Raw genomic sequence first — 21,192 nt, 5'->3', positions numbered from 1 at the left:
TCAAATTCTAATGACTGAAGAGCGCTCTGATAAAGCTATTTCATTAACTGGTGAGTAATGAAACCACAGTCACTGCCCATCGGATCTGGCTCCAGGGCAGCCACCTTCTGCAGCCCTGCGCCATGCAGGGGGCGTCACACCAGGAGCCTCAAGTGTGGGCCGTGCTCATTCCCTCTCACTCACCAAATACAAGATGGTAGGAGAGTCAGTTAACCTCCTTGTGCCAGGATCTTCATCAGTCAAATGAGGATGCTAGAGCTACAGGACAAGGCTGTCATAAACAACGCAGAGACTATACAAATACTGTATTAATTCCTACATAAATGTGATAAAAGCACGTGTTTTATAAATTATAAAGTACCCTCCAAATTTAAGATAGTTACCATTAGTAGCTCTTAGTTCATAAGACAGGTTTTTGCTTGTATTTTGACTTTGAGAACTTTGTCTTGAGGACTTTGAAAACCCAGTTTTACAAACACATGATATCTCGAAGGTAAAATCCGTCCTCAAAAGCCAGCATTCTTCTACTGGGTGGCAACTGCTGTCTTCCCCTGTGATTTATTATATTCTGCATTCCACTAGATCACAGTCTCCCCTCGGCGGGCTCTTTCATCATACTTTCAATATGGAAGTGTTGCACACTTAGTGGGTGAATACCACATCTGGTCACAAGATTTATTCAGGTAAAAGTAATCAGAAACTTATTTTTAGCTGTCAGGAGAGACCATTTTGATGACTTATAGAACAAACACCGAGAGGATATAAAAGGGCAGCGGAGACGCCAACTAGGAGCGTGAACAGGGATTGCTCTGCAGATCCCAATTCTGATTTATCAATATTTGAAAACTAGTGGGAAAATGCATCTCTTCGCTTGGGCTTTGTATGATCATAAAACAATTTAACCTCATCCCCCTCCAAGTGCAGGGTCTGCATCTGTTGGAGTGCATAGACAGAAACCTTGGAGGTTGTGCGCTCCCCTTCCATGGAACTCCCCTGAGGCCAGTTCTTTTCCCTCTTCCTGGGGAAAAGAGGAGACGTAAGACATCAGGGCAAGTAAAAGCGGTGGTGACAAGCAGACATCACGGGTTTATTGAGCTCTTAGATTTTAATTGGATTTTTCCTTTTGTGATGTCATTCATCATGGCTACTGTAAAAGGCAGAAGTTAAACAACAACAAATAAAAGGTTGTAGGTTGCCTGAGGCATGTTTTTACTAATTTCAGTTTAATGTGGCTGTTCCATTAAGTTTAATCATCTGGTTCACTTTTAATGATTTGCCATCAAGTAAAAATTATCCACTTCCCTCAGAAAGGCATCTGGGGCTGGCAGGACTTTTTTTTTTTTTTTTTTTTTTTTAAACTACTGTACCTGTAGCATTTTGTTGCAGAAGGAGCTCTTGGTTTTTGCTTGTTTTTCTGTTGATTTATTACAATTTTTTAAAATGCAGCACCTTGACAAACAAATACAGGGATTCGGGGTTGTAGGAATGGCCCCGTGGCAGGCGTCACCAAAGCTGTGCCAGTATCTTTATACCTGTTACATGTGCTACTTCCCAACTTGATTTTGACTCTAATTCAAAGGTGTAACACTAATTGTGCAGGTTTTTAGTGGTTTATGGAGCTAGTTAATGCTCCCCCCTGCCTCCCATTACCTATGTGTTACTGAGTCACTTATCTGAGTCAGTAAGCAAACCGCATCTTCTATGTATATGCATCTCTGGAACAGAAAGCAGAGTCTAAACAGAAGCTGACCTTCAGGGCACAGCTGGAAGTACCTACAACATCCTGAAAGGGGCTTGGGGAAGGAATCGTGTGATTTTTTTGCTGAAATGAAAAATTGGATTATGGCCTAATGTTCACAGAGTGTAATGTGGCCCTTTAAGACATGTAATGATTTCTAACCAGAGATGTCATACGACAGAGAACAGCGAAAAGATGTTGTCTGATTGGGACTGAAGTGTAGAAACTGGAGTTACAGCAGAGAGAACACTTGCGTGCTAAATAGATTGAATATTGTTTTAGATTAAGAAAATAAACTTACAATCAAATTGAAGGACAAATTGAAGCTTAACTGAATTCAGTATGTATATGTGAATGTATATATATACATACATCTCTCTGCATAATGCATGCACACATAATGCTAATAAATATGTTTAAGGTTGTAAAAATTGTGAAGAGCTTGTTGGGTAGAGTTTATGTCATGAATAAATTTCTTAAAGTACATGGCAGGGATTAGGAAGTGGATTCTGTTTTAGAGATCATAGGGTTAGGTAAATTAAAATATCTTAAAAAATTTTATAGTATATATTTTAATATGCTATATTTGAATGTTAGTGATTTAGTATGAGTTAACTAGGTTATTTTACAAATTTAAACGCTGATGGCAGCATAGTATTGTGGCAGTGGCTGGAACTAGTTAGACATGCAAATTCTCAGGCCCCACCTACCTCCAAAAGTCAAAGGGTGTTACCCAGCCCAGCAATCTGTGTTTTAAGAAGCCCTCCAGGTAATTCGATGAGTGCTCAAGTTTGAGAACCACTGTCTTAATTAGCACAATCATAATGTTAAAAGCATGGTCTTGGGCAAGGGAAAGAAATGGGTATAAATTCATGCTATGCAGTAGTTGTGTACTTTTAGGGAACCTAGTTAATTTCTCCAAGTCTCATTTTCCTCACCTACATGATAAGAATAATACCAATATTTAGTTTACAGGAAGGTTGCTCTGAAAATTAATAAAACAATATATATAAAATGTTTAACAGAAGGCCTAGCTCAAGAGATATGCTTCAATAAGTTATTCTTGCATCATAAACGTGAAGTATTCAGAGGGTGGATTTTAAAGGTGGATTTTGGTCTGAATTCTGACCCTCCTATTAATCAACTAAATTAATTGAATTGTCTTAGTTTTCATGCTGTCGTCTATAAGACAGAACTCAGAATTAACTTTGCCAGGTATTCCTCCACTTCTTGTCTGTTAAACGTTGATATTCCTTAGACCTATGTCTTTTTTTGTGTGCGTGCGTGTGTGTATATATATATATTGAAGTATAGTCAGTTTACAATGTTGTGCCAATTTCTGGTGTACAGCAGAATGCTTCAGTCATACATGAACACACACATATTCGTTTTCATATTGTTTTTCACCATAAGTTACTACAAGACATTGAATATAGTTCCCTGTGCTATACAATAGGAACTTGTTGTTTATCTATTTTATATATATTAGTTAGTATCTGCAAATCTTGAACTCCCAATTTATCCCTTCCTACCCCCTTCCCCCTCTGGTAACTATAAGTTTGTTTTCTATGTCTGTGAGTCTGTTTTCATTCCTTAGATCTATGTCTTAAGTCCTTGTCTCTCCTCATTTCACATACTCTCCCCAAAAGGGATTATCGACCTTTTTTCAGAGATTCAACTATCATCTATGTGCCATTAAGGTCCAAATCTCTATATAACCCCAGGGCAGACATTTTCTCAAGATCCAGAGTCAAGGATACAGCTGATTCCCAGGCAAGTCTCTTGGACAACTTATATTCAGTACTTCCCAACTGACCTCATCACCATCTCTCCCAAACCATTCCTCCTCTTGTATGTCCCATTTCTGTAAAGACCACCAGAGTCATCCTAGACCTTCCCTTCTGCCTCCATCTCCACATTCATTAAGCCACCAACTCTTACCAGTTCTGCCTCTTACCTGTCTTGACTCTCCTCCTACTTGTCACCATTCCCACTGGTGCCACCCTGGTCCAAGTCACCACCATTTCCCCTTGGTCTATTGTAACAGTCTAACACACACTCAGTCTTGCCTCCTTTCCATCTGTTTCCTTTCTGTAACTAGACCAGCTTAAACACTACCACCACCAACTCTGAAGATGCCACTGTCTTCTAATTAAATCCTTTGTTTTTTTTCCCTCTTTACTCTTGGGATAAAGCCCCCATCCCCGCTCCTTAACAAGGTGTCCAAAGTCCACCACAGTCTCAGCCCCTTTCTTTAGCCTCATCAGCTATCATTCTCTCCTTGACACCCCTTGTTCTACTGTACCTCCCTTATTGCAGTTTCTTGAAGATACATTAGTCTCTTTTATATCTAGGTCCCCTTGCATGTGGTCCCCTTGGCATAAAGTCCTTTTGAACATCTTCACCTGGTTAATCTGATTCATATGTCAGATCTTTGTAATCTTTATCTCCTCAGGGAAGTCTTCCCTAGGCTGCTAGTCTAAGTTATATTTTCTCGCTCTACACTCCCAATTTATTCCCCACTTAGCCATCACTACATTCTCAATTTTGTTTTGAGAATTTCACACCTGTCTTCATGTTTCATTCAGCAAACAGCTAGGTTGCAAATTTCATGAAAAAAGGCACCAAACCTGTCTGGCTCACTTCTACATCCTCAGCACCCAACATATTGGTACATTATAGATCTTCAGTAATTACTGATTACAAAGAAAGAAAGAATGAATTGTAAAGATAAAATTAGATAAAATATCAATAATCAATGAAGGTTTTTGGAACACAGAAGGTAATCCATAAATCTTAGTGTCCTCTATTCCCTTCCTTACTTGATTTTAGGATAACTCTACATATCGAGAATATAAGTTCCTAAAGTTGCCAGATAATTTAGCAGTTACTACCAAACATGAAGTGCATTGTCTAATATGAGCAATCTGAGGGAGGAATTCAAGTTATCACCCTGGATCTAAAAAATGTTCTTTAATAAATGATTAAACCTCAATAATAAAGCCAAGTTGTATTGGATTTGTTGAAAAGAGTAGACAAGTTTTAAGTACCTTAAATGCCTTGGCCATTATAAATTCTGGGATAGAATTCATCTGTTAAGAGTGAAGAAGCTTTAAGGTTTTACTGAACCATACTTCAAGTATCATCCAGTTGCTGAAACTGATGGAAAATGAATGGAAAATGCTCCATTTCGTGGAAACATTGTTCTATTAAAATATAATTTAACTGTCAACCAAAACCATTTTAAAACACTTATTGGCCTGAAGAGCTGATAAGGCAATGAATTAAAAAAAAACTCATACCTGCCTTCTACATACTTGCAAATTAGGCTTGGAAATGCTGACTCATATATAAAAGAAACCAAATAAAAGCAGAAATCAGACACTTGTGCACTCTTAAGAAGTATTAGTTAGGAATAAGAAGGTAAAAAAACCCTGGAAAACAACAAAGAGGAAACTTGTAAGCTGGACAAGGTGAAGTCAGAGAACCTGTTAGCCCTTTGATGGTTTAGGAAGGCTTCTTGGAGGTTAGATCACTGAGAGGGGCAAAAAGGCTTAGCCACCAGTATGAGCGTGTGGCATGGTGTCAAGGCACAGTGTGGGAGAAAATCAGAGGAGGCCTTGAGTGTGTGCCTGGAGTAATAAAAGCATAACGTCAGCTAAAATAGAAGCATCCTTCCCTTGAGGTGCGGGGCCACGTATTTTTTCACACTGCACTTAGATGTGCATGGGAAGCTGCAGCTTCCTTTTTTTTTTTTTTTTTAGCTTATCCCTCAAGCTCTAATCCCACTGAGTATTAGGAACTTGATATTAGGTTGAATATTGAGTCAATAATTTAGTGCAGTCCAATAAAGTCTTCCTGATTCAATAATACAGTCTCTTTAGATAACTCTTTTAAATAAATCCCAGTATTTCTGGTTTTTGCTTTCTCCCTTTGCCCCTGATTCAGCCCAAGATGACATCTGGGTGTATGAAGAGGAGAGACGCACCTGTCCCAAATCAGAGGGAAATTCGGGGGCTTTTGGAGCCAAGGGCAGTCCTGTACTGCCTCTGGTCCACTGGGCTCTAGACAATAGCTCTCATCCATTACCTTCCCTGGGGGCATCTATGGTTTTGGCAGCTGGAATCCCGATGTTTGGCTCTCCAGGGTCCAAGGTGGCTAGCTCCACCCTGCCTGTCTGATTGCATCATGTATCTGCTAATGTCTGTCACTCCTCCATTGCCCTTGGCAAATGTGGGTCTAGCTACAGGGTTGCTTTGTCCTTGGTAGGTGTTATCAGTTAGATCCTCCATACTTTCCTTGTTCTGGAGAAGCCCAGGAAGGCTCCTGGGAGCTAAAAGGGGCTTCTCCCTCACCACATGATTTGCCTCAAAGGGAAAGGAGCAAAAATCACTGTTTTCACCTTTACTCACAAACTTGCCGCTATCCTTCCCTGGACTTCAGATACACTGTCTCATGCCAGTAGAAACTTTACATACACACAGGGTTGTGTGTTTGTGTGTTTAATAATCCCTCCCTTGGTTTCAAGAATACCTCACCACTTGAGTTTTGGTGGGAGGAAGAGCCAATTATAAAAACCGACAAGATAACTTAGAGGAGGTAGAATGACCAGAGCCTGGCACCAATAAGTTTTGGTAATTATATTTATAAGTGGGATTCATGAGTTTTATTCAAGTTGGCTAGGTCCATCTCTTGATATGTTAAATGGGCTCTGTAAGATTCCAGAAAAATCTCTTTTCCTTTGACAAAACCTAGGATCAGGCAGCCTCCATATCCTGTGCTCTTTTTCACCATGTTGCCTCTTATGACCAGAAAAAACTCTATTCTTCTATACAATATAAATAATTTGATTGATTTTTTATACCCGTGAAAATAGTTTATCTTTAAAGCTGTCTCTTATATGATCAATCATTTGGCAATGGGTCTGTCCGAGATTTGGGAAAATAGTAACACAGACATTTATTAAGCCCATACTATGGGTCAGGAAATGTGCTGGACTCGTTACACAGATTATACAATTTGTTAGGCAATGTAACTCTCTTCCTATCACCTCTTAACTGATGAGGAAACTGAGGCAAGGTAAGAGTTAGGTAACTTCTCAGCATCATACAACCAACAGGAGCAGGATCTGAGCCCAGGCAGTCTGACACCACAGTCTATTCTGTTAATTACAACATAAGTATTCTCTCTGGATGTTTACATTCAGTTCTGTGAACGTCACTAGAGGTTTATGCTGTACCAAATAATATTTTAAGTGTTGAGTTACAAGGATCTATCTAATACCAGATTTTCTGACCTCTGCACTACTGACAGTTGGGCTGGGTAACTCTTTGTAGCAGAACTGTCCTATGCATTATGACATGCTTAGCAGCATCCCTGGCCCTACCCACTAAATACCTGTAGCACCTTTGAAGTTGTGACCACGAAAAATGTCTCCAGACATTGCTGAATGTCCCCTGGGGGACAAAATTGCCTCATTTGAGAACTGCTGATCGAATCTTCTATCTATCTATCTGTCTATCTATCTATCTATCTTCTATCTATATTTCTATCCTTTCATACCTGTTCTTACTGTGTACCTTGTAAATTTAAAAATGTGTTTAAATAATACCATAAAGTGTTCTGCATTTACAGAGATTCCATGACCCCACTTAATTCAATCTTTTATCTTTTGTTAGATTTAATAACCACTGAAACAGACCTTGTGTTACATGAAGGAGCATTTTTGAGAAAAGTGCTAAAAGTGAAAGAATTTTAGATCTAAACTTGGGAAATTTATTAATTCCCTTGACATTTATCTTTTATACTCAGTACCTTGCATTTAATGTCAGAAGTACCAGAGTAACAATTAAATGAACAAAACTTCAGCACTATGATAGTTGTGCTAGGCAGAATAATGGCTCTCCGAAAGATGTTCATGTCCTAATTTCCAGGACCAGTGACTATGTTACCTTACGTGGCAAGAAAGACTTTACAGGTGTGATTGAGATAAAGATTTTGAATTAGGGAGAGTAGCCTGGATTATCTAGGTGAGTCCAATATAATCACCAGGGTCCTTATAAGGGAAAGAAGTAGGGGAGAGTTGGAGTCAGAGAGGGAATTGTGACAACGGAGCCAAGGTCAGAGACTGAGATGTGTGCGTGTGTGTGTAGGAGAGAGAGATTTTAAGATGCTACACTGTTGGCTTTGAAGATGGAGGAAGGGACCATGAACCAAGGGATGCAGGCAGCCTCTAGAAGCTCAAAAAGACAAGGGAATGGGTCCTCCCTGAGAGCCTCCAGAAAGATGCCTAGATTTTAGCCCAGTGAAACCCAATTCAGACTTTTGCCCTCCAAAGCTGTAAGACAATAAATTTGTACTATTTTAAGCCATTAAGTTTGTGATGATTCTTTACAGCAGCAACAGGAAACTAAGACAGTAGTTCTTTATCTTTGGAATTCAAGGTGAGCTTAAACTGCATGTGGTCCTTCAAGAATTTCAGTGAAAAAGGAAGAAAATTAACACTTGGTGAGCACTTACTATAGGCTAGGTAATGTAAGAGTGTGTTACATCAGTTAATTCTCATAATGACTCCGGGAGATTAGCTTTATTTTCTCCATTTTTTTTTTCTTCAGAGAAACTGCGATCAGGGAGGTTAAGCAACTTATACAAAGTTAACAGCAGAGCCAGGGAGGTTACCAAGTTCTGCCTGACCCCAAAGTCTGTTCATTCACATCAGAGCATACTACCAAAGAGTACTCTCTGCCAAGATCATAAATGTTTCTGGATTCATTATATTTATTATATTAGACCCCAGGCTAAGTTATTTGTAAATTCTATTGGCACAAATGATACAAACTGTAATAGATGTTACTGTTCATTTGGGATTTATCAATTAAACAAATGCTTTTTGGTTTGTTCACTGCATGAAGTTATTTCCCCAAAAAGGCATTGTTTACTATCTTTTGCTTGGCTCTGGAAGTCCAAGGTCTTTGGCAGACTGAGACATTAGTCTCAGCTCTTGCTTAGTCTAACATTTTCATTTTCAAAAAGCCAGTGGTAAATCAAGCTGGGAGCCAGATACCCAGTCAAAAATTGATTTAGTAAGGCATTGTAACTCACCAGTTACAATCCTACTTTTTGCCTTACAGTGTAATCTCTTCAGCAATTGTCCTATCTAAGGAAACACACACACACACACACACACACACACACACACACACATTCCCCCTGTCTCCTCTCTCTTTCTCTCCTTCTCTCTCTGACAAATACACTTTGGAAGAAAATATTACTAGATAAATGCAGACATTTGAGACATGATGATTCAAGTACCAGAAATTTAAAAAATTGTATTCCTCACTAACTAATGGACTTTTCCCCAAATGTGTTTTTCTTCAAAGGTAAAAAACATATTGGATATACTATTCTTATGTTGACTCTTACTTAGGATCTAAAAGGTTAAAGCTGTATCTTTATAAAACAAGTAGTTTGCTTTAGGGAGAGTATTCAAATCCATAAATCTCAAGCATCCTGTACATGCCCAATAAAGGATGATTTAATTGAGTTCTGCAACCCACTCATACAGCCAGGGAAATAATGGCGAGCAATTCCAGGAGAGAAGATTATGAGTTCATTTACTAGTTTTGGTTTTTCTTGTATGGGAACAGTTTATAATTTCTTAAATAATTTGAACAGATTTTATTTATTTTTTAACTGGAAAACAATCAGTCCGGATGGTCACGCCAGGGAAAGTTGTTCTCATGGTGATGTTAGTGCCATAAACCTGAGTGTTTCAACTCCTAAGCCTTCATGCTACTGTTTCATTTGCCCACTATGCCTGAAATACTCTCTACTACTTTAATACGGTAATAATGTGACATAAGGGAAGGGTATTAGACTAAATAAACCAGGTCATGAAAGCTGGACTCCAGCCCCAGCTCTGGCACTCTGCCGGCAATGGTGCTGTGGTCTCCTAGTCTCCTAGCCCCTCTGGGACTGCCTCCTCACTCCCCAAAGGCCTGAATGCCGCTCAGCTGGAAGAGTGCTTGTGCAGATCACCCGAGGGATGCTTCTACATGCAGGAGCACTTCATAAACTGGTAAGATGTGAAAAAATATTGTCATTGCTCCTATCTCATTACAGATTTTCTGCAATAAAACTCGGCTAAAAAACAATCTGTGACGCCTCTCCACCTGCCAGGGGACGATTTCCCTTGTGCTGTGTTTTCTGTTCTGTCCCTCCCCATCCAGGACCCTCCTCTTCTTTAGTGGTTACTTGATGGTTTGCATTGCAGTAAAGATTCAGACCGTTGCATTACCATTTTAAAACTCAAGTAAGTGATGCCTAGACTGTTGAAAAGGAGATAAAACTGAAAGAGTACAGCCACTCAAGTTTGCCCAAGTCACTTAATTTTCTTGATTTGATTTTAAAACTACATTCCCCTTTAAGCGGCAGGTAGATTGGTAATCACCAAGATCATAGCTTTCACACAAGGCAAACAGCTGCCCCCACCCCCTTATTTTTTTTTACAGAATACACATAACTGGGAGGGTGGACAGGACACTCAAGATACAAATAGAATAAGAAAGTAATTTCTTATAATCCATTCTGCTTTATTGATTTCTTTTTAAAAAATTTAAAAAACTTTTATTTGGAAATCATCTCAAACTTACAGAAAATGCAAAAGTAAAATTTGCTTTACTTGATTTTTGAAGGGGAAGTTCGCTTCCTGGAAAATATTTACCTTCATTTGAAAAAGAAAGCCTTGGGCTACAGATTAAATAAGTAAATGAACCAGATTCTTATGCTTCACAATTTCTGAGAAGAAAAGAAAGTATGCTAAACCTTTGCATAACTGTTGTAGAGCAAAACTTTCTTTTATGTCTCTCTTCTGAACTGTACTCATAACATACATAGTAGAAAGAGTTAAGATGAGATTCTTTTTCAGAAATAATTATTTTTCCTGTCAGAACTCAAAATATGTTGATTAGAAGAATATACAGTTGGTAAAAAAGATTAGTCATTATATAGAATTTTTCTCTCCCTGTATTATCCCATTTTTCTATATAGTTGATTTTTTGTGAATCATTGCAATCAGCAATCGCAGGTTTGAAATGATTTCTCTTTACTGAGTACCTGAATTGTCTGCACAATGTAGCTTCTTAGGAATTTTAAGAAAAAAAATGTTTCCTCTCGGTCAACTCTGGCTTTTTCTCATTTTGTTTCAAACTTTTTTCTGTTTGAGACCCTAAATAATGTCTAACTTTTCATTTGTAAGAGTCTTAAAGGAACCAACCTTTACGATATGATATTATTTGCTATATATTCTCTTTTTATCTTTCCTGTTAGTTTCTGCACTGACAACTGTGTAGTCTTTAGTTTTTCTGGTTTCCACTAAGGAAACTTGAGTTTTCTCTTAGTGGATCATAAAATATTTATGTCATTTTGAAGTGAAATTTCTAGAAGTAGGTTCCATGGAAATACTTTCATAATAAATTTGGTTTATATGTTTACTATCTAATATATTCTTGAACTTTCAAGATTTTCAGTTGTCAAGTCAATGACACAAAACGCTCTCAACGATATCCATATCAAATCATCCACATCAATAAACTAGGAGGCAGTTTTTAGATAACACAGTAGGACTTTATCTTTTGTGGTCATTGCAGCTTAACTGAAGTCATATTTGGCTGTTTCCAGTGTGCAAAATCTGTGCCAGGTACCTTTAAGGATACAAAGCGTAGTCTAGGGTCTTGCTGAGTTTATAAAGATATAAGTATTTGCAGGCTTAAATTCAATATCTAAAATACTAATTGGAAGTCCAGCCATGGGACCCAATATAAAACACTACTCAATACACTGAAGATCAAATTTCAACCTTAAACAAGGAACTAATTACTTTGCTCTTAAAAATGTGAAGCAGTCAGGGTAATTAAACAATTAAATCAAAAGTAATTTTCCCACAATAAAACTTTGGTTCAATCATTTAAGGATATCATGATATTAAATCCAACTTAACAATGATGATTCCAACTTAAAACATTACACCCTAAATGCAATCGCCATTTTCTGAATTGTTGGATATATTGAAGTTTTACTGGAAAAAATAACAAGACCTAACCAGTCTCAACATTTCACAGTAGTTTAAATAATATAAATTCCAAATTGTGGTGTTAAGTAATGATATTTTAAAATGAAATGATAAATAGCCTTAATCGGAAGGTCTACAAAAGTTACCAGGATCATCAAATCACAGGAAGCGTAGTGCTTATTTTGTTTTTAGTTTGGTTGGGATAAGAAAGAAAACTTTGCTCCGTTACATATACTTGGCCCTCTGAATTGCTGTTGGTGAGTCGTGTTTGCAGCTGCCTTAGCAGTTCTGGCACCATTTTCTGGACCAAAGTACTTGACTTCAGAGAAGGAGACTGGACATTAGAGGACTCATCACCCGGGCACCTTTGGTCCTGCCTTCTCTTCACTGTTCTTGTTCTCTGAAGGCACATGTCACAGTAGGATGCCTTCCGTCCTTCTACTGGTGTTCCCTCGGTAACTTACTAGCGAGTACAATATGCCGGCCCTATTCCAAGCTCTTTCTGTGTATTAGCTTGACCAACCCTCTCCTCAACAACTTTATTGTTCCCCTCATTTACCAGCTGAAGAAATGAGGGGCAGAGAGAGGTTAAATAACCTGCACAGTGTTACCCAGGTAGTCACAGTGTGGCTGAGGTCAGACACAGGCAGGCTGCTCACGCTATTAACTCTACAGTCTCTGGTCAGTAATTGTTGAATAAATGAAAAGCATTTTCTCCCCAAATCTATTTGAAAATTCCAGAGCCAAGATAAAGTCTTCAACTACCTTCTTAATTCCAATCTCCGCTCCCTCAAGTCAGCATTCATTCCCACATCCCGAGTGATATTTCAGGCTTTTTGTTATGACTCATTACTGCCCTCAGGTCTTCTGAAACACACCAACTCACCTAAAATATTTATTCAGATATTTCACACATGTATACATTTAATCTTTTAAAAGGCCTCCCTTTTCTCGTACATACGTATTCGTTGTAAATGGAAAATTGGAAGAAACTATAAATATTTCTTATGTGAAACATTTTGTGATGCTGCTTTTCTTCTTATTCCAGATCACATAATTTCAAATTTGATTCCTCACATTGACCTTTGAGAATAGTTGCTGTTACTTTTTAGCTATTTATCAATAGTGGCAATAAGAAAAAAAACTTTTTTATTCTTTTATGGAGAATTCTGTACTTTCTTTCAACTTTTTCTTCAGTTTTGAATGGAAAGATAGGTTTGTGAAGAATACTGATATATTTAGCGTGCTCGTGAGGATATGATGTATATATAAGACATATATGATGACAGGATAATATACATTGTCATCTTAATAAATGACAACAAAAAGCTTGTAGGAAGGTGGAGTTTGCTCCCACACAAGAAGAGTTGACTCCTTGAGGGTCCAATGATACATTAACATCTACACATAATTTCTACATTTGACAAAGGTTATCAAAGGCAGGACCTGTTTATTTTTGGTAAAAATGGGTAGAGAATTAGAAAGACATCTTTTAATTTTGACTGGAGAGGTAGGGCCCTCTAAAAGTCATATTTATAACTCTGGCTACAACATATTCATGGCTTCTCTATGTAAAATAATGTACTAATTCTGTCATTCACATCAATGAAAATGAAAAAAATCAGTGATTTAAGGATCTGTTGATCACGGATTACCAATATGTTAAGGGTTGTTACCGATTTTTGAAATGACAGGGATTTTGATTTGAAAAGCCATGTAGACTGAGATGTTGGCATTCTATATATTTATAGTCCCACCTGCTAGGGTGGACCCTTAACATGACAAAAAATGAAGAATTCTGGTGTAAATCCAGTATTTACATGGTTTCATGATAGTATAAACAAGGTGATAAGTAAAGAGATACAAAACAATGTCTACAGACTGGGTTCTGGGGGATTTGTTACAAGGAGCGTGTAGAGCCTGTGACCTCCCGACAACCTCCGGCTCTGTCTGGCTTGTGGAGCATGGAGGTGAAATAGCTCAGTGGGCACACAGAGGATCTGAACCTTTAACTCTCTTTTATTCAACTTGATCCCTCCATTTTCTTCAACAAATTGAATTATAAGCAGAAGGATACACGATTCCACAGGCATAATAACATAGAAGTTGGAGGATTTGGGATTGGGTCCTTGTTTGGCTTTCTATACTTTCTTTGCTTGTGACCCAGGGAGCCAAACAGCGACTTGGGGTTTACGACCAAGGTCAGGGATCCTAACTGTTCTGCTCTCCACGTGAATGACTGTGCAGAAAGGGAAGGTTAAGGCTCAGAAAGAGAACCGCTGTTCCACAGGACATTTTCTTCAGCATAAAATAGCTAATTGAAGCTTAAGTTAAATCAGCTGGCCGACAGTGGAAAGAAAATCAGGATTACTGCCAATTATTGGCAGTTGGGAAGTTACTTCTTGAAACATTTTTTAAACACACATTCAAGGAGCAAGTGAAGGCACGTTCTCTTAAGTACACTAACGAGTTGAGATATGAAAATGTCAAATGGCTGAGCATTAAATTTAAATGATGAAGAAGAAAGATGTGCCCAGGGCACTTGCTCTGAGTCAGGGAGAAAAGATTACTGCAGGTGACTGAACCAGAACAGAAGCTTAGAGAAGGTTATCAAGGAAAATAAAAAGAAAAGTCACTTTTTCGTCATGATGACCAAAACACCAATTGCATATCTAACTTAAAAATGCTCACCTGTAACTATTTAGAATAACACTGATGTGTTCTGGAAATTAAAATCAAGAAAATTTAAAATGAAGGTACGTAGTAATAGTGCAAACACATTTGTGTAGCTTTTAAAAGTAGTCTATTTTTTTTTTTCTTTTTCTCTCTACCCCTGGGTTTCAGACAGCAGGTCCTCAGTAGGTATGTGTGGTATTGAGCTGAATACAATCATGAACACCAAAGCATGTTCTAGGACTGTTTTTTCATTTGTGTCTCAAAATAGCTCTATTATAAACAGTGGACGTACAGGGTAGGAGATATAACTGAGTAACCGTGAGCTCAGGCAGAGGCTGACTAAGTTCCAGCAGTCTGAGACCTTAGGCTGAAGTGCTTGACCACGCTGGGTCTCAGGTTACTCCTCTGTGAAACAGGGGTAGAAATACTAGCCAGGCATTAGGATTGATCCTCACTGGTGAGGGGGACCCGATGAGATAGTGCACCTGAACCATTTAGCAGAGTCTGGAACAAAGCGATGCTCAGTTAGTGTGAGCTATGATGACGCTATAATCTGACGCTGCTGTTTAAACAACAGTGGTTAAACGAGCCTCTGAATCATCCATCAAATTAGCATCAGGAGGTTTCTACTCCTAAGTGTTGCTCTTTTTTTTTTAAAGGAATATAAGAAAGCAATATTTTAACAATATCATCTTTTAAATGGTCTTTCTAAATGAATAAAATCCTGTTTCATGTTTACTGAATTTGGATCATGTAATTATAGGAACAAATAACTTCTCATCCCTAATTTTAAAGGTGTATATGGCTAACAACTTTTATTTTTATGGGCTGTTACAACATTACTGTCTAATTATCCTAAGACTAGTGGCTTTATTGAATTGGGCAGACATTAATTTTAAAAACTCAAGAGAGAGGCATATTAGGAGGACCTGTACATTAGAGCTTCAAATAGAACCAAAATGTTCACGGTATTTAAAAAAGCACAGCTTATCATTTTCCGAAAAACACCCCCAAAGAAAACCATCACCACCTTCCAAAAAACTAACATCAGAAAATATCTGTGAAAATATGCAGTTGATCAAGTGCCACAAAAACAGATCTCCTGATATGCTGCTAAAAACAAGCTTCTCCAATGCTTCTAATGGAGATTAGTTTAACGTATACATTGTGCGGAAGGAGAGGATTAAGAACATTGTGAAAGATAAAATGGAGGAGACAAGGGACGTGAGCTGTTTAATGATAATGAATCTTTTCCCTAAAATTGTGCATAGTTCTGGGATCTTAAATATATTCATCTTTGTAGTAATGAATGACCATGTCTTCAAAATCTAATCTATATCTAACTTTGTTCTTTTCTTACTGAATTTTACTTAGACTATACACCATTCATCATCAAGGAATTGTTATACTATGTGAAGCTGGAAGGAGGGGAGTGGGGTTGTCTGAAAATGTGGAATTACAATGCTTCCCTTTTATTTTTCTATTCAGTTTACATAAACCAAAGATAATCTAAGTAGATTTTGCATAAAGTCAAATACTCTTCCCTTTAGCCCATGACAAAAAAAAATATGCACCTCTGTTTTCTGTGCCGGCATCACTGATTGTTCTGACCCTGATGGTTCCACCTTGGAATCTCTGACTTTTTGGATCTCCTGCTTTCCCTCCTTTGGCTTCTACATCCAATTAACTGGGAAGTTCTGGTAACTCTCCCTCTGGGGTGTGGGCTGACACCTGCTCTTCCTTTAACATGTGGTTCCAACATCATTGCCTCCTCCAGGAAGCTCTGCTGAACCCCACGCCCAGCTGGCCCCTCTCCTTTATATTTCCATTATACTTTGTGGAGGCCCCTCTCATCGCTGAGCTTGCCACATTTTGTTATACTTATTGCCAATAACACTCTCCTAGGGCAGTGGTTCTCAAATTTCACCACATATTAGAATCATAAATACTTAAATTAAAAACCAACTAAATCAGAATCTCGGAGGAAGTGAGACCCAGGCCTAGGTACATAGTTTTAAAAGCAGCACTTCTCAAATTTCAATGTGTGTAAAATTCACCTAGGGATCTTATTGAAAAGCAGATTCTGATTCAACAGATCTCAGGTGGGGCCCAAGAGTCTCCATTTCTAACAAGCTCTCAGCTGACACAGGTGCTGCTTATGTCAAATTAGCTAAAAGTTTCCCTAAATGCTTCTGTACTTTAGAAAAAAATCATATTCCTTATCTGTATCTGTACCCATATCTGTATCTTAAGCTCACAAAGTTTTACCCAATACAGGACCTCTTCTTCCTATTCTGATACCCTGCCTGCCACCACCTTTTTAAGGTGAGTAGAGGTGTTGAGAATTTTCCATAAATCAGTGTCTGAGTTGTTAATATTTCAGCAACAACTGGCCTTCCTCACTTCTACGCTAATCTGGCCACAGAGAAATGCTGGGGAGCTTTAAGATCACCCGAGAAGGAAGGTCTTGCTACCTTCACTTGTGCTTCGATTTTAAGGCATGATCTTGTATATTCACTTCATTGTCTCTCCAGCCTCCAGCCTCCATCTCCTGCAGTTTCTCAGATGCTTCTGCGACTTTCTTTTTCCTCCTTCTACACCTGATGGCCCTTTGCTCCCATGCCCGTTCTCATATTCTCCTCACTCCTCCATCGTCATTGTCACCTCTGACTTACCCCAAATAACTGGAACCAAGGAACACAAATGTAAAGTATAAACAGATGCTGAGAATGTAACAACTTCTTTCTTCTACTTTGAATGCTCTTTGCTCAACCTCATGACTTTTCCTTGGTTAATGCTTCTATCTGTTGAACTGTACAGATCAGTCTTTACAGTTTCAGGCCTCAAGAATAGGCTCTAAGTAACTACTATTCAGTAGGGCTAATGGCACAATTTAAGGTTCTGTTAGCCTTTGTACACCTGTATATGCCAATCTAACTACAGTCCTATGGTTCCCAAAGTGTGCACCAAGGCACCCTGGGGTGCAGCAGGGAACTCACTGTGGCACCAGGAAGTATCTTTACATTTTGAGGAAATCACAGTAACATTTCTGCTTGGGCAGCCATCTTGTGAATTACCAGCTCAGAGTAGTTCACAGTTTCAACAGCAGGGGGTGCTACATTCCTTTCCATGATGTCATGTATTGATGAAGCTGGGTTTCCCAGAGTGCTCCTGATAAAAGGTAAATACTGTGCAAAAATCAATGTGGAAAAGGAAATGAGGGGTCAGTGTCCAATCTGAGAAGTTGTGCAATGCCCAATAAGGGCCCACATTCCATTAGGAAGTAACTATGGCTATTTAAGAACAAAATAAAAATATTATTTTTTCTGTTAATTGGTTTTTTATTACTTATTTGTCAGAACACAAATACCTATTAAGTTGTGTGGACCTATTCCTTTTGGCCTAAGGGCACTCTGAAAAAAATTTCTGAGAAACATGAAGGGCATTGTGAGCCAAGAAAGTTTTGGAACCTCTGCTAGAGTCTAATTCTTTTTCTCCTAAAATGTCTTAAGTTTGTGGATCCAAATAATGTCATCAGGTATCTGTTTATTCCAAATCTATTAAAAGTGGACCGCTTGTTGTCACATGAGAAACAAATCTTTTTTAAAAAATTTATTCTTTGTCTACTATTAATTGTGGTAAAAAACAAATTGTAGTCTGATCCTTTTTTCTGTTGATAAAACATAAAGTCGAAAGACAGAGCCGGGAAGATGCCCTATCAATAGTTCAGGAACATGTTCTACACACATCTGATTCAGCAAAGCTGGCAACTCTGACAACTTCAGTTACTGCCCTTGACTCTTTTTCCCCAGTGGGTAGTTTCTTATGTGTTATAACTTCAGGGAGGTGGGGGAGGGGCAGATGATGGTGAGGTAGGGAAATTCATCTCGCTGTCGACAAAATATCCAAATCTGAGAATCAAATTGAAGCTGTGATTGTGAAGGAATTTTTCCACAATCCTTTACATTCGCCACTCACGGAGAGATTCGTTAATTACATCATTTTACTTCTGCAATGATACATAAGTTAATATTCCATTTCCATGCATTCCAGACAGATTTAATAGAGTGTATATGACGGAGTTTTCATCAATAACAGTAACTTCTCTTTGCACCTACTATGTGCCAGCCACTAGTTCTTGTCTCACTTTACACTGCAAGTTCATTAGGTAGACCTTGCTCTGTGCATTTTCTAGATGGAGAAACTGAAGTCTGGAAGGTGAATAACCTGCCCTGGGCCACACGACTGGCAGCGGCTGCACAGCGATGGAGCCTCAGATCTGCCTGAGTGCACGGCTCGCAGCTCTGCCCCACGGCAATACTACCTCTCACAGCTGTAATCATACAGTGGACTCCTCTGAGGTTTTATACACTGCTGCTTCAGTATTTTGAAATATCTGGCCTTTCTTTAAAAATACATGGTATTTCTGATATAAAATGGTATCACAATTTGAGAAGAAAACAGGAGGGAATCAATTATTTAGATACAGCACTTTAAATACTTAAACTTCTATAACAATAACATTGTTTGTGTTACAGAAAGTGTAGAAAGATTGTAAGATTATTATTATTTTTTTACATCCATTGCCTTGTCAATGTAGTGCTAGTCAAGTTTCACAAAGGAAATGGAGTGAAGTACAAGTAAGGGTGCCGTCTTTCTTCAGCTGTCATACAGCACGTGAATTTCACAGCAAACACAAGGCTGGACCCTTGGGGATCTGTGTTGATGTTCACCCCTTCACTGAATACTTCCTCTCCTACTTTATTCCACATTAAATAATTCACTTCATTGGAATGCTGCCTGGTTACCTCAGCCCAAGCCATGGATGGCTTTCCTTCATCTATTGTGGTAAATGCTTAAAGACAGTGTTTGTACGTGGTTATTCAGGGATATTGAAAACAGACTAAAGTGTGGACAGGCAGCCCTTGGAATCTGTAAAATTTATGCTATTTGCGTGATATCCGAATACAGACAGTTTAAAGTTGTAGCTGTAATCATAAATGAAGATGTTTTATCATCTCTATTATGTTCATTCCCAGTATGTCTGTAAAGGATGTGTGACAATTATTTTTCTTATCAATACCATGTTCTGAAACAGAGAACTTAAGAAGTACAAACCTGTATCCCTGTCTTTTTTTTTTTATACCTTTGCAGCATGCAGATATTCTGCAACAGGAATCTAGCTGATGATAAAATTTCAGTCAAACTCACGATGACAGTATAACCAAGCTGTTTCCCTGACTCAGCTCCAGTAATCTGTAAGGGCTGTAATGAGTGATACCTCCTCATTCTACTTTCTGGAGCCAATAAAATGGTCAGATGGTATTTGGAAATAGTACCTTTACATAACCATTTTTCTCTTTTGTGAATGTGGCCACAACTAAATAACAAGCTTTTGAAATGCCTGGCTCTTGCCAGTTATTGGAGATGAGACAAAACCAGCAGCAGCAGCAGTAACAGCCAAATCTAAGGCAGCGGTGGGTTTTGAGGACCAAGGGCTGCATTTGGTCAGAGAATGGATGGCACTGTAGGCAGCTGAGTTAAAAAAATAGTTAATTTGAACCTGGCCAAAGGACTAGAGCTCGGAACGTTTGCTTTCAGAATGAGAAAAAGGAAACTTCCTTTCTTTACAGCTTAATCTCTCTATTCCTATTTTTAATACATCCTACTTTACAAAATAGCTGGACCACATTTTTCAAGCTAAAGTAAAAATTAAAGGATTTATGATAATCCTATGCAGAGGGTTGTGGGCGTTTCGTTTTCAAGTGGAGGATTTCTCTTTTTTTCTTGTTGTTGCACTGCTAACATTTCTCAGCTTCATGCTATAGTCTTCTTCCCAAAACTACTCAAGTGAAAAAAAAAGTCTTACCAGATTAGCAACAATTCTTAACTGTACTAGGGGAATAGTTCACATCCTCCCCATCTATTTATGAGAAGTAACTTCTTCAGGCTTTTAAAATCAGAATGTCAAAGAGCCCAGTGGAATCCTACCTTGCCCACATACTGATAATCGGATCCCGTGTATTCCTCCAGGAGAAAGAATTGATTCCACATCCAGCTCCTTTTTGAACGGTTCAGCTCATTTTTGCTGTTTCCGGAGAGCTCCAGGGCCCTTTTCTTTGCCGGGAAACCACTAGTCCTCTTAGACAATGGAGTTGAGAAAGTTGGGTAGGGCTGACCAACCCAAAAGAGTAGCAAGAAGTACCGGTAAGTTCTCATTGTGATGACACAGTCCAGTCCAGTCTCTGGGTAGTGGGTACCCCTCTCCTTGAAGTGCCTTTTTTCACTGCACTGTATCCAGCCTCATTCCTCCTTCCTTCCTTAATGTTCTTGGCTCGGCTCTCAGAGGATATCTGGAAAGAATAATAACATATCAAGCATTTTTAGAGATGCTTAAAATTCAGTGTTTGAGCAAATTAGCTCTGGAAAAAAGAGGACAGAAATTTGAATAGCGAAACAACAGAAAAATAAGTTGGCTATCAATTTTTAAATGAGGATAACGGTCTTTCAGAGATGCTAAATGGAAGGCGTGTGCCGAGTAGGAAGCTGCTGTTTTCTTCTCTCCTTTTCTATCACTTAAAAATCCTATTTTAAGTAATAGCATTGCTGTAGGTCAACATGCCAGAGTGGATTATTTCACTACTCTTTTACCTCTGAGTATGTGGGCTGAGATCTGGTTAGAAGAAATGAGTTTGCGTTTCTGATTCTA

The 21,192-nt window shown here is 38.5% G+C and overlaps 1 protein-coding gene across 3 annotated transcripts in view; it reads right to left on the bottom strand.

Moving 5' to 3' along the window:
- CDH6 (cadherin 6) overlaps positions 1-21,192 on the bottom strand; it is a 120,823-nt gene that overhangs the window by 32,896 nt on the left and 66,735 nt on the right. For all 3 annotated transcript variants that reach the window (XM_010977635.3, XM_010977636.3, XM_010977637.3), the window contains exon 2: positions 20,475-20,836. In XM_010977635.3, coding sequence (XP_010975937.3) covers positions 20,475-20,702 — 228 coding nt within the window. In that variant the 5' untranslated portion in view covers positions 20,703-20,836. The remainder of the gene's footprint in view (positions 1-20,474; positions 20,837-21,192) is intronic.

Source organism: Camelus dromedarius, chromosome 3 (genome assembly GCF_036321535.1).
Source record: "Camelus dromedarius isolate mCamDro1 chromosome 3, mCamDro1.pat, whole genome shotgun sequence".
Lineage (NCBI taxonomy): Eukaryota > Metazoa > Chordata > Mammalia > Artiodactyla > Camelidae > Camelus > Camelus dromedarius.
The sequence above is the reverse complement of the archived record's forward strand: the minus strand, read 5'-3'. Positions and strand labels throughout refer to the sequence as shown.